Source organism: Oncorhynchus kisutch, linkage group LG26, assembly GCF_002021735.2.
Source record: "Oncorhynchus kisutch isolate 150728-3 linkage group LG26, Okis_V2, whole genome shotgun sequence".
NCBI lineage: Eukaryota > Metazoa > Chordata > Actinopteri > Salmoniformes > Salmonidae > Oncorhynchus > Oncorhynchus kisutch.
This window is the reverse complement of record NC_034199.2, coordinates 39,597,591-39,611,200: the sequence shown is the minus strand read 5'-3', so window position 1 is coordinate 39,611,200 and position 13,610 is coordinate 39,597,591. Positions and strand designations below refer to the sequence as shown.

Genomic DNA, 13,610 nt, shown 5'->3' with positions numbered 1-13,610 from the left:
ATGTAACTCCAAATCAATCACACTTCTGTGAAATCAAACTGTCCACTTAGGAAGCAACACTGATTGACAATAAATTTCACATGCTGTTGTGCAAATGGAATTGACAACAGGTGGAAATTATAGGCAATTAGCAAGACACCCCCCAATAAAGGAGTGGTTCTGCAGGTGGTGACCACAGACCACTTCTCAGTTCCTATGCTTCCTGGCTAATGTTTTGGTCACTTTTGAATGCTGGCGGTGCTTTCACTCTAGTGGTAGCATGAGACGGAGTCTACAAGTGGCTCAGGTAGTGCAGCTCATCCAGGATGGGACATCAATGCGAGCTGTGGCAAGAAGGTTTGCTGTGTCTGTCAGCGTAGTGTCCAGAGCATGGATGCGCTACCAGGAGACAGGCCAGTACATCAGGAAACGTGGAGGAGGCCGTAGGAGGGCAACAACCCAGCAGCAGGACCGCTACCTCCGCCTTTGTGCAAGGAGGAGCAGGAGGAGCACTGCCGGAGCCCTGCAAAATGACCTCCAGCAGGCTACAAATGTGCATGTGTCTGCTCAAACGGTCAGAAACAGACTCCATGGGGGTGGTATGAGGGCCCGACGTCCACAGGTGGGGGTTGTGCTTACAGCCCAACACCGTGCAGGATGTTTGGCATTTGCCAGAGAACACCAAGATTGGCAAATTCGCCACTGGTGCCCTGTGCTCTTCACAGATGAAAGCAGGTTCACACTGAGCACATGTGACAGACGTGACAGAGTCTGGAGACGCCGTGGAGAACGTTCTGCTGCCTGCAACATCCTCCAGCATGACCGGTTTGGCGGTGGGTCATTCATGGTGTGGGGTGGCATTTCTTTGGGGGGCCGCACAGCCCTCCATGTGCTCGCCAGAGGTAGCCTGACTGCCATTAGGTACCGAGATGAGATCCTCAGACCCCTTGTGAGACCATATGCTGGTGCGGTTGGCCCTGGGTTCCTCCTAATGCAAGACAATGCTAGACCTCATGTGGTTGGAGTGTGTCAGCAGTTCCTGCAAGAGGAAGGCATTGATGCTATGGACTGGCCCTCCCGTTCCCCAGACCTGAATCCAATTGAGCACATCTGGGACATCATGTCTCGCTCCATCCACCAACGCCACGTTGCACCAAAGACTGTCCAGGAGTTGGCGGACGCTTTAGTCCAGGTCTGGGAGGAGATCCCTCAGGAGATCATCCGTCACCTCATCAGGAGCATGCCCAGACGTTGTAGGGAGGTCATACAGGCACGTGGAGGCCACACACACTACTGAGCCTCATTTTGACTTGTTTTAAGGACATTACATCATAGTTGGATCAGCCTGTAGTGTGGTTTTCCACTTTAATTTTGAGTGTGACTCCAAATCCAGACCTCCATGGGTTGATACATTTGATTTGCATTGATAATTTTTGTGTGATTTTGTTGTCAGCACATTCAACTATGTAAAGAAAAAAGTATTTAATAAGAATATTTCATTCATTCAGATCTAGGATGTGTTATTTTAGTGTTCCCTTTATTTGAGCAGTGTATATACTCTATAAAAATGACCCAATATACTATAGATTGCCATAGAGTTAATAACCAAAATTACAGAAGATTTGATTAATTTCGGTAAATAAACAGTAGCTTTGCAATCCCCTAGGTATGCATAAGTATGACAAACACTCTCCACTCACATTGACTTTGTGAAACGGTCAGCATTGGAAGAGATGTTTGCTATCTGCCTAATCTCAGCTAACCCTGAACTAAAGTTTCATGTAATTGGTCATCTGCTCGATTAAGTTCTTGGTCCATACATGTTAGGAGAAGATCTCAAGAAATACTAGAATGATGAGCGGAACTGGAACGAGGTGCTCCACGAATGTCCCCTTGCGAAATTCAAAAGACGCTAACACTTGCGAAATTGTGATTTTGTCCAATTTAACCAGTGATGGAAAAAAACCAAAATACTGCTGCTCTTATCATACACATCCCATTCAGTCCCGACAGATTAACTCACTTTCCACGAAAGATTACGGTCTGCCGATTTCTTTTAAAAATATTTTTAAATCTGTGATTTGAAATGTGGTGCTTCAAGTCCACTGATGTAGTTGTGTTAGTCAACCACACTCTAAAGAATGTCACGCCTATTCATGTCTCTTTGAGATCATAATGGAGTGATGTCACAACATCTTAATGTATGTAGTGAATTATATCGGGACCTTCCATCACTCCATAAGTTATTTTCAACAGCAATGGTGACACCATAGTTAGGTCTCTCTTTCTCAATGCTGTTGTAATACTATCATGTAAGGGAATGCTGACTTCAGGACCTCCCGTTTACCTCTGTCTTGCACTTGGTAGGTACACAGATTTTAGTTTGCAGAAAGAATAGTCACCCACAGCTGATTAGTCACTGAACACCTAATACAGGCAAGTCCTTCTCTGTACGTTCTGCTGTATCTCCTCTCCAGTCCTCTCTCCTCATCTGCTCTGCCACTCCTTCTCTTCCACACACTCCTCTTTTTGACTCCTTCCCCCATACCCCATGTCTTCTCCTCTCCTCCGCCCTTCCTGTCCAGGCCTCACACTTTCACCACGCAATGCTGACCCTTCTCCTGGATGTGGGTGAGTGGACAGACACCACTGGACCTTCCCCCTGTCCCACCCTGGGACACTAGGCTAATACTCAACAAGAGACAGACCAGACAGAGCTCTGTGTGTCTCAGTGACACCTTACCTGGACGATTCTTTCTCTACTCCTGCCCATTCCTCCTCCTCCTCCTCACCCAACCACTGCCATGACTCCCCCACTCCACCAAAACCGTCTGGGTCTGGCAAGATGGTATTGGAGGGAGGAACAGTAGAACAAAAACCAGTCTGTAGACAGGAACCAAGAGGAGAGGGGGAACATGAACCCACTGGACCACTGTTCTGTTCAATTATAGACAGACTGAAAGACTTATGTCTCTGAAGAATGACTTTATATGATATTTCCAGGGATATGAAGTGTTCCTCTTGTCCTCACTTCCCCAGTTGGGGAAACCCTCTCATTTCCCCCATTTCCCCATCTGTTACATATCATGTTGCTGCCGGCTGTCTTTGTGTATTCTCAATCATCCAATGATTTGATTCAACCAACGCTTTTATCATTGTTGATGTGAATCTGTTTATGGTACGTTTTATGGATCTGCACATGTTTCGGTCTCGCCTTAATCGGTGTTAAAGTTAATGCACAAACTATGAATACGGATAGAAGATGGATTCCTAACAGTGTACTTGCTGGAAACTCCTCGCTAGTCTAATAATTCTATATTATTTCTATATATTGACAATACTATTACACAGCTCTACCAATGTTTTTTTTTTTTTTTCATTTTAAATAAACTTCCTGTTTACATTATTAAGTCGTGTGAACAAAGGTTGTCTCAGTATTGTAATTTATTGAGACTTCTGATAATGAACAGAAATAAAGCACCCAACTCCAGATGGGCAGTGAGGAGGCAGTTGTTGTTTTATATAGTTTCAGTGTAAAGTGCACTGCACTCAGTCATTTTGTATACTTGTTTGTTAATTCTGTAGAGGCAACAAGTGCTGTTCGGCTGTCTTATGGCCAGTGATGTCACTAGTCCCTGAGGTGTAATTATTAGTAGCTGGCAGCATCTTATTTACTACAAGAGGCAGGAGTCGTCTCTCTGACAACTGAAACCAGTTGTATCAAAGCCTCTTAGGCTGCGGTTACACAGGCAGCACAATTCTGCTCTTTTGTCCAATAATTGGTCTTTTCACATCTTTTCACATCGGATCTTTTTCAGAGCTGATCTGTTTTGCTCAAAAGACTAATTAGTGAAAAAAAATATCAGAATTGGGCTGTCTGAGTAAACACAGCCTCTCTAAACACACACTGACCTCTACAGGGAACACACACACACACACACACACACACACACACACACACACACTGTAATCTCACTGCAGTTACATATAGAATGTGATCCGCTAGCTAGTACACCGCCCCCTCTCTCTACTCCCTCTATCCCCTTCCCTCCCTCTCCAACTCCCTTCTCCCACCAGTCTCCCTTTCCCTCCCAAACTGTGTGTAAAGAGTTCTCAGACCATTGTTGTTCTCCTCACATTTGTATAGATGATGCCGTTGTCGTGTTACATGATGTGTGGTGTGTCACGTCTACAGGACTTGAGGCAGTAGGTGGTAATATTTCCCTCCGCTTTCAGTGTCTTTGTCCTCAGGCTGCAGCCAAGTGTAAGTTACACCCTGCTGGTCTCACGTCAAGGCCCTCTTTCATGTAGAGAACAATCTACTTCCTCATTACCATGCAGTTACCTGAGCTAACTCGAGGCCTGATAAAGCAGCTGTTGACTTACAAGTGTTATTATGGATATGGTCAGTTGATTTCAGGATTAGTCGTGCATGGTGCTGGCTCTGAGCCTCATTCATTAACTGTCACAGTGGGGCAGACTCCGTCTTTCTCATCCAGTGTTCACAGGTAAGTCATACTCATGTTGTGACCCTGTCTTTCTGTACCAGGTGACTTGATCAGGGGGGGGGGGGGGGCTGGGCCCAGTAACTACCCTGGAGGTTGTTCATTTTGTTGTCAGATCAAATGCTCTGGAAAAACTCTGCTTGTATAGCAGTGTCTCCCTCTCATGCCTGTATCTGTCCTCGTGTGTGTGTCCGCAGCATGGCCTTGCCACTCGTAGCCGATCTACTGGAGACATGCGTTAATGACGACACCCATACACCCGTTCCCATGGCGACAGCAGGCCTGTCTGAGGAGGCGGGGCTAAGCATGGCTGCCTCCGCCTCCAGCCTCACAGGGGAGGAGAAAGTCTCTCTTGCCGGTGAGCTTTCACACAGTCATGCCAAGGCTGGACTTACTGTATAACACCAGTCATGTCATATGTTTAGTAGGTAGCCTTAGTAGTAGTACTTTCCTCGTTAAAAGTACTCCCCCTGCAGAGGAAGTTGTGTTCGGTAAGGTTGTATAATGTCAAAAAGAAGCGCACTGCCTTGCAAATATCCTGCCTACTGAACACAGGATGTTTGTTATGGGAGGCTTGGTACACCAAAGACAGTCACTGGTGTTATTGAACGTTCTGAATAGAACTGTGAAATGTATTCCACAGTTAAATGTTCTGTTTCACCAGGAATGTTACTGACAGTAAAGACGTGTCCGTGTTTCTTCAACAGAGGCAGCAGCGCGGCTGAAGCAGCTGGAACTACACAGTCTCTCGCTCCCTGTCCCTTCCAGAGCCAACCTCAACATGAACAACCAGGTCAATGCACTCAGCTGGAAGGGAGAGAGGGGGCGGAGGGGTGTAGGTAGGGGGAGAGGGGTGTAGGTAGGGAGAGAGGGGGGTAGGTAGGGAGAGGGGGGGTGTAGGGAGGGAGAGGGGGGGGGTGTAGGGAGAGAGGGGGGGGTGTAGGGAGAGAGGGGGGGGGTGTAGGGAGAGAGAGGGGGGGGGTGTAGGGAGCGAGAGGGGGGGGGGTGTAGAGAGAGAGGGGGGGGGGTGTAGAGAGAGAGGGGGGGGGGTGTAGGGAGAGAGAGGGGGGGGGGTGTAGGGAGAGAGAGAGAGGGGGGGGGTAGGGAGAGAGAGGGGGGGTAGGGGAGAGGAGGGAGAAAATGAAAGGGGGATACTCTACATGCACAAAAGAGACATGAATACAGGGAACATACACACACCGCCCTCTACAGGGAACGAACACACACACCGCCCTCTACAGGGAACGAACACACACACCGCCCTCTACAGGGAACGAACACACACACCGCCCTCTACAGGGAACACACACACACACACCGCCCTCTACAGGGAACACACACACACACACCGCCCTCTACAGGGAACACACACACACACACCGCCCTCTACAGGGAACACACACACCGCCCTCTACAGGGAACGAACACACACACCGCCCTCTACAGGGAACGAACACACACACCGCCCTCTACAGGGAACGAACACACACACCGCCCTCTACAGGGAACACACACACACACACCGCCCTCTACAGGGAACACACACACACACACCGCCCTCTACAGGGAACACACACACACACACCGCCCTCTACAGGGAACACACACACACACACCGCCCTCTACAGGGAACACACACACACACACACCGCCCTCTACAGGGAACACACACACACACACACCGCCCTCTACAGGGAACACACACACACACACACCGCCCTCTACAGGGAACACACACACACACACACCGCCCTCTACAGGGAACACACACACACACACCGCCCTCTACAGGGAACACACACACACACACACCGCCCTCTACAGGGAACACACACACACACACCGCCCTCTACAGGGAACACACACACACACACACCGCCCTCTACAGGGAACACACACACACACACACACCGCCCTCTACAGGGAACACACACACACACACACACCGCCCTCTACAGGGAACACACACACACACACACACCGCCCTCTACAGGGAACACACACACACACACACACCGCCCTCTACAGGGAACACACACACACACACACCGCCCTCTACAGGGAACACACACACACCGCCCTCTACATGGAACACACACACACCGCCCTCTACAGGGAACACACACACACACACACACACACTGCCCTCTACAGGGAACAAAGCCTGGTTAGTGTCAGTCAGACGAGCAGCGCTGCGTTGTATGGGAAGGGGCAGAGAGCTGCATGGACCGTCTCTCTGGTGGGGCAGAGAGCTGCATGGACCGTCTCTCTGGGAAAAATCTCATGTGTGATGGTTTTTGATTTGATGTGTGCTGAAAGGCAGGGGGCTTGCCAGGAGTGTTGGTTTTAGTTTCACAGGGACCCTAATTGGCTCCATATGCTGAGGAAGACAGTAGGCCACTTTGACAGGCTAATGTAATGGACGCAATGGCAGACAGGGAGCAACTCAGTGGGCTGGGGAGAAAGGATGAGGGGGGAGCCATTGTAGGGGTGGGGTGGGGAGCCATTGTAGGGGTGGGGTGGGGAGCCATTGTAGGGGTGGGGTGGGGAGCCATTGTAGGGGTGGGGTGGGGAGCCATTGTAGGGGTGGGGTGGGGAGCCATTGTATGGGGTGGGGTGGTGAGCCATTGTAGGGGTGGGGTGGGGTGGTGAGCCATTGTAGGGGTGGGGTGGGGTGGGGAGCCATTGTAGGGGTGGGGTGGGGTGGGGAGCCATTGTAGGGGTGGGGTGGGGAGCAATTTGTGGGGTGGGGAGCCATTGTAGGGGTGGGGTGGGGAGCCATTTGTGGGGTGGGGGCCCATTGTAGGGGGTGGGGTGCCATTTGTGGGGTGGGGGCCCATTGTAGGGGGTGGGGAGTCATTGTGGGGGTGGGGAGTCATTGTGGGGGTGGGGAGCCATTGTGGGGGTGGGGTGTTTTTTTTATCTTTAAGGAAGGTGGAGGGCAGAGATATTGTAACTACAGCCTTTACAGGAAGATACTGTAGCCTAACTGTGTGTGTGTTGGTCCCCCCCCCACAAGGAGGATGTGGTGAAGCTCACAGAGGAGTGCCTGAACAGTGTGGCTAGCAGCTCTGTGCCTTCTCCACTTCGCCCCCCAGAGGACCTGAAGAGGAACATTATCAAAGCCCAGGCACAGGCTGCCCTCAAGGTACTGAACACCAGCCCCACAGAGTTTAGCGGTACTGCCCTCTAGGTACTGAACACCAGCACCACAGAGTTTAGCGGTACTGCCCTCTAGGTACTGAACACCAGCACCACAGAGTTTAGCGGTACTGCCCTCTAGGTACTGAACACCAGCACCACAGAGTTTAGCGGTACTGCCCTCTAGGTACTGAACACCAGCACCACAGAGTTTAGCGGTACTGCCCTCTAGGTACTGAACACCAGCACCACAGAGTTTAGCGGTACTGCCCTCTAGGTACTGAACACCAGCACCACAGAGTTTAGCGGTACTGCCCTCTAGGTACTGAACACCAGCACCACAGAGTTTTGTGATACTGCCCTCTAGGTACTGAACACCAGCACCACAGAGTTTAGCGGTACTGCCCTCTAGGTACTGAACACCAGCACCACAGAGTTTAGCGGTACTGTCCTCTAGGTACTGAACACCAGCACCACAGAGTTTTGCGATACTTCCAGGAATGCTTCGAAGCAGGTTCCACAGACCAAGACGGGGTTGGGAAGTCAATCGGAGAAGTGAGAAATTCTTTCTTAGTTGTTAATTTTAAAACCCATTTACATGTTTCTGCCCATAAGCTTAGCTAGCCACCGTCGCCATGACATCGCCTACAAGCGTGATCAGGGATTGCTATTGGAGGAGCAGTTTCTGCCTGTCTGTGCTAGCACTTTGTCGATGGACACTCAGAAATCATCTTGGTGCAACATAGAAATGGTACAGGGATGCTTTGGAGTCTCACATGTAGACGAGGAAGTATTGTATAAGTACTGTAAACTTTGGATAACCAGGATGTTGGGTACAGTGGCAGGTTTCTTTTTGAAATACACGCAACCTTACACATTGATTGTATTATACCTCCACTGATGTTCTGTATGTTATAGAGCTCCCTGGAGGAGCACGTTGTGATGGGGGACAAGAACACCAATGTACAGGAAGCTGCAGCCAGGTGAGTGAGGACACCGTGAAGAGTCACTATGGTTGTGTTCCCTAGTCTCTACCCTTTTAGTGTGCGATCTGTCACTTCCCCTCGTGCATTCAAAGCATTGTGAAGAGTCACTACGGTTGTGTTCCCTAGTCTCTACCCTTTTAGTGTGCGATCTGTCACTTCCCCTCGTGCATTCAAAGCATTGTGAAGAGTCACTACGGTTGTGTTCCCTAGTCTCTACCCTTTTAGTGTGAAATCTGTCACTTCCCCTCGTGCATTCAAAGCATTGTGAAGAGTCACTACGGTTGTGCTCCTAGTCTCTACCCTTTTAGTGTACAATCTGTCACTTCCCCTCGTGCATTCAAAGCATTGTGAAGAGTCACTACGGTTGTGTTCCTAGTCTCTACCCTTTTAGTGTACAATCTGTCACTTCCCCTCGTGCATTCAAAGCATTGTGAAGAGTCACTACGGTTGTGTTCCCTAGTCTCTACCCTTTTAGTGTGCAATCTGTCACTTCCCCTTCGTGCATTCAAAGCATTGGATGATCACGCTTTATTGTACAGTATTTGATGACAAAGGAAACCTCAATCTTGGAATGTCACCAAGCCTCCCCTGTCTCCATCTCCCTGGAGTCACCCCAACACTCCACAGCCAGCCTAAGCCAATCACAGCCTTCCTCCAAAGCTCATTAACAGCTAGAATATTTATGAGGGTTCTTGGCATAATTCTCTTATGACATCAATGGCTCATTCCCAGGGGCTGCCCACTTTTCTGTGGGCAGGACTCTTGGGGTTGATTGACAGGAGGGATTCTTGCAGCAGCTGTAGTGAAGTTAAGACAAAAGACTAAATGTGTTAAGGTGATAATTCCTCTGAAAGAAAATCACCCCTTTTTTTGTTGTTGTTGTAAAACAAACCTAAACACCACCACTGCATCCCTGCACACACAAAAAACAGCAGTTTGCGGAGCTTTGTTTTGCCCTTCTCCAGTGACCTCTTATGTTGAGTTTCAAACAAAGTGCACAAGATGAGGGATTGATGTAGTGGTGCAGTAGGACAATAACAACTGGAGGGAAGCAACAAAGGTGACTCGCATCGAAAACAATCTACATTTGCCTCAACAAACTGGATGTTTAGGCTGAGCTGAGTAGTGGAGGGTGAGGTAGATCTCTCTTACTGTCCACTCTTTGCCATTCCCAGGCTGAAGGTGCGTAGTGGCCGTATGGGCAGCAACTCCTCCCTGTCTCTAACTGCACGTCCCGAGAGACAGGAGTCAAGGGACCTCCTCAAACCCACACTGCTGGCCAGGTGAGACTGGGAAATAAACACCTCACACTGTATAGATTGAGGAGTGGGCCTGCCATTTGGGGGGGGGGGGGTCAATGTGTTCTTTCTTAATGCTTCTTGAAGTAAACTGTGCAGTGTTCATATGGTTAAAATTAGAACTGGTGAGATATTGGTGTGTGTTTATGTGTATGTTCCATGTGCTTGCCAATGTTCAGTAGTTAGGGCGTGTGTTGTTGGATGGTGTACAGTAGTTAGGGGGGGTGTTGTTGGATGGTGTACAGTAGTTAGGGGGGGTGTTGTTGGATGGTGTACAGTAGTTAGGGTGTGTTGGATGGTGTACAGTAGTTAGGGCGTGTGTTGGATGTGTACAGTAGTTAGGGTGTGTTGGATGGTGTACAGTAGTTAGGGTGTGTTGGATGGTGTACAGTAGTTAGGGTGTGTTGGATGGTGTACAGTAGTTAGGGCGTGTGTTGTTGGATGTGTACAGTAGTTAGAGTGTGTGTTGTTGGATGGTGTACAGTAGTTAGAGTGTGTGTTGTTGGATGGTGTACAGTAGTTAGGGTGTGTGTTGTTGGATGGTGTACAGTAGTTAGGGTGTGTGTTGTTGGATGGTGTACAGTAGTTAGGGTGTGTGTGTTGTTGGATGGTGTACAGTAGTTAGGGCGTGTGTTGTTGGATGGTGTACAGTAGTTAGGGTGTGTTGTTGGATGGTGTACAGTAGTTAGGGTGTGTGTTGGATGGTGTACAGTAGTTAGGGGGGGGGTGTTGTTGGATGGTGTACAGTAGTTAGGGGGGGTGTTGGATGGTGTACAGTAGTTCGGGGGGGTGTTTATGTTGGGTGGTGTACAGTAGTTAGGGTGTGTGTTGTTGGATGGTGTACAGTAGTTAGGGTGTGTTGTTGGATGGTGTACAGTAGTTAGGGTGTGTGTTGGATGGTGTACAGTAGTTAGGGGGGGGGGGGGTGTTGTTGGATGGTGTACAGTAGTTAGGGGGGGTGTTGGATGTGTACAGTAGTTAGGGGGGGTGTTGGATGGTGTACAGTAGTTAGGGGGGGTGTTGGATGGTGTACAGTAGTTAGGGGGGGTGTTTATGTTGGATGGTGTACAGTAGTTAGAGTGTGTTGTTGGATGGTGTACAGTAGTTAAGGTGTGTTGTTGGATGGTGTACAGTAGTTAGGGGGGGGGGTGTTGTTGGATGGTGTACAGTAGTTAGGGGGGGGGGTGTTGGATGGTGTACAGTAGTTGGGGGGGTGTTTATGTTGGGTGGTGTACAGTAGTTAGGGTGTGTGTTGTTGGATGGTGTACAGTAGTTAGGGTGTGTGTTGGATGGTGTACAGTAGTTAGGGTTTATGTGTTGGATGGTGTACAGTAGTTAGGGTGTGTGTGTTGGATGGTGTACAGTAGTTAGGGGGGGTGTTTATGTTGGATGGTGTACAGTAGTTAGGGGGGGGGGTTTATGTTGGATGGTGTACAGTAGTTAGGGTGTGTTTGTGTTGGATGGTGTACAGTAGTTAGGGTGTGTGTGTTGGATGGTGTACAGTAGTTAGGGTGTGTGTGTTGGATGGTGTACAGTAGTTAGGGTGTGTTGTTGGATGGTGTACAGTAGTTAGGGTGTGTGTTGGATGGTGTACAGTAGTTAGGGGGGTGTTGGATGGTGTACAGTAGTTAGGGGGTGTGTTTATGTTGGATGGTGTACAGTAGTTAGGGGGTGTGTTTATGTTGGATGGTGTACAGTAGTTAGGGGGTGTGTTTATGTTGGATGGTGTACAGTAGTTAGGGGGTGTGTTTATGTTGGATGGTGTACAGTAGTTAGGGTGTGTGTGTATGTTGGATTGTGTACAGTAGTTAGGGTGTATGTTGGATGGTGTACAGTAGTTAGGGGGGGGTGTTGGATGGTGTACAGTAGTTAGGGGGGGTGTTTATGTTGGATGGTGTACAGTAGTTAGGGTGTGTGTGTTGGATGGTGTACAGTAGTTAGGGTGTGTGTGTTGGATGGTGTACAGTAGTTAGGGTGTGTTGTTGGATGGTGTACAGTAGTTAGGGTGTGTGTTGGATGGTGTACAGTAGTTAGGGTGTGTGTTGGATGGTGTACAGTAGTTAGGGGGTGTGTTTATGTTGGATGGTGTACAGTAGTTAGGGGGTGTGTTTATGTTGGATGGTGTACAGTAGTTAGGGTGTGTGTTGTTGGATGGTGTACAGTAGTTAGGGTGTGTGTGTATGTTGGATTGTGTACAGTAGTTAGGGTGTGTGTGTGTATGTTGGATGGTGTACAGTAGTTAGGGGGGGGTGTTGGATGGTGTACAGTAGTTAGGGGGGGTGTTTATGTTGGATGGTGTACAGTAGTTAGGGTGTGTGTGTTGGATGGTGTACAGTAGTTAGGGTGTGTGTGTTGGATGGTGTACAGTAGTTAGGGTGTGTGTTGTTGGATGGTGTACAGTAGTTAGGGTGTGTGTTGTTGGATGGTGTACAGTAGTTAGGGTGTGTGTTGTTGGATGGTGTACAGTAGTTAGGGTGTGTGTGTATGTTGGATGGTGTACAGTAGTTAGGGTGTGTGTATGTTGGATGGTGTACAGTAGTTAGGGTGTGTGTGTTGGATGGTGTACAGTAGTTAGGGGGGGGGTGTTGGAGGGTGTACAGTAGTTAGGGGGGGTGTTGTTGGATGGTGTACAGTAGTTAGGGGGGGTGTTGGATGGTGTACAGTAGTTAGGGTGTGTGTTTATGGTGGATGGTGTACAGTAGTTAGGGTGTGTGTGTTGGATGGTGTACAGTAGTTAGGGGGGGGTGTTGGAGGGTGTACAGTAGTTAGGGGGGGTGTTGTTGGATGGTGTACAGTAGTTAGGGGGGGTGTTGGATGGTGTACAGTAGTTAGGGTGTGTGTTTATGGTGGATGGTGTACAGTAGTTAGGGGGGGGGGGTATTGGATGGTGTACAGTAGTTAGGGGGGGGGGGTATTGGATGGTGTACAGTAGTTAGGGGGGGTGTTGGATGGTGTACAGTAGTTAGGAGGGGTGTTGGATGGTGTACAGTAGTTAGGGGGGGGGGTGTTGGAGGGTGTACAGTAGTTAGGGGGGGGGGGTATTGGATGGTGTACAGTAGTTAGGGGGGGTGTTGGATGGTGTACAGTAGTTAGGGGGGGTGTTGGATGGTGTACAGTAGTTAGGGGGGGTGTTGGATGGTGTACAGTAGTTAGGGGGGTGTTGGATGGTGTACAGTAGTTAGGGGGGTGTTGGATGGTGTACAGTAGTTAGGGGGGGTGTTGGATGGTGTACAGTAGTTAGGGGGGGTGTTGGATGGTGTACAGTAGTTAGGGGGGGTGTTGGATGGTGTACAGTAGTTAGGGGGGGTGTTGGATGGTGTATAGTAGTTAGGGGGGGGGGGGTGTTGGATGGTGTACAGTAGTTGGGGGGGGGTGTTGGATGGTGTACAGTAGTTAGGGGGGGGTGTTTATGTTGGATGGTGTACAGTAGTTAGGGGGGGTGTTGGATGGTGTACAGTAGTTAGGGTGTGTGTTGTTGGATGGTGTACAGTAGTTAGGGTGTGTGTTGTTGGATGGTGTACAGTAGTTAGGGTGTGTGTTGTTGGATGGTGTACAGTAGTTAGGGTGTGTGTGTATGTTGGATGGTGTACAGTAGTTAGGGTTTATATGTTGGATGGTGTACAGTAGTTAGGGTGTGTGTTGTTGGATGGTGTACAGTAGTTAGGGTGTGTGTTGTTGGATGGTGTACAGTAGTTAGGGTG

General features: G+C 49.2%; 1 protein-coding gene across 4 annotated transcripts in view; it reads left to right on the top strand.

The window, feature by feature from the left end:
• The window catches only part of LOC109871120 (band 4.1-like protein 5), a 51,790-nt gene that overhangs the window by 31,068 nt on the left and 7,112 nt on the right, over positions 1-13,610 (top strand). For all 4 annotated transcript variants that reach the window (XM_031805853.1, XM_031805852.1, XM_020461959.2 and 1 more), the window contains exons 17-21: positions 4,682-4,842; positions 5,192-5,277; positions 7,504-7,632; positions 8,544-8,608; positions 9,787-9,894. In XM_031805853.1, the coding sequence (XP_031661713.1) occupies positions 4,682-4,842; positions 5,192-5,277; positions 7,504-7,632; positions 8,544-8,608; positions 9,787-9,894 (549 nt within the window). The remainder of the gene's footprint in view (positions 1-4,681; positions 4,843-5,191; positions 5,278-7,503; positions 7,633-8,543; positions 8,609-9,786; positions 9,895-13,610) is intronic.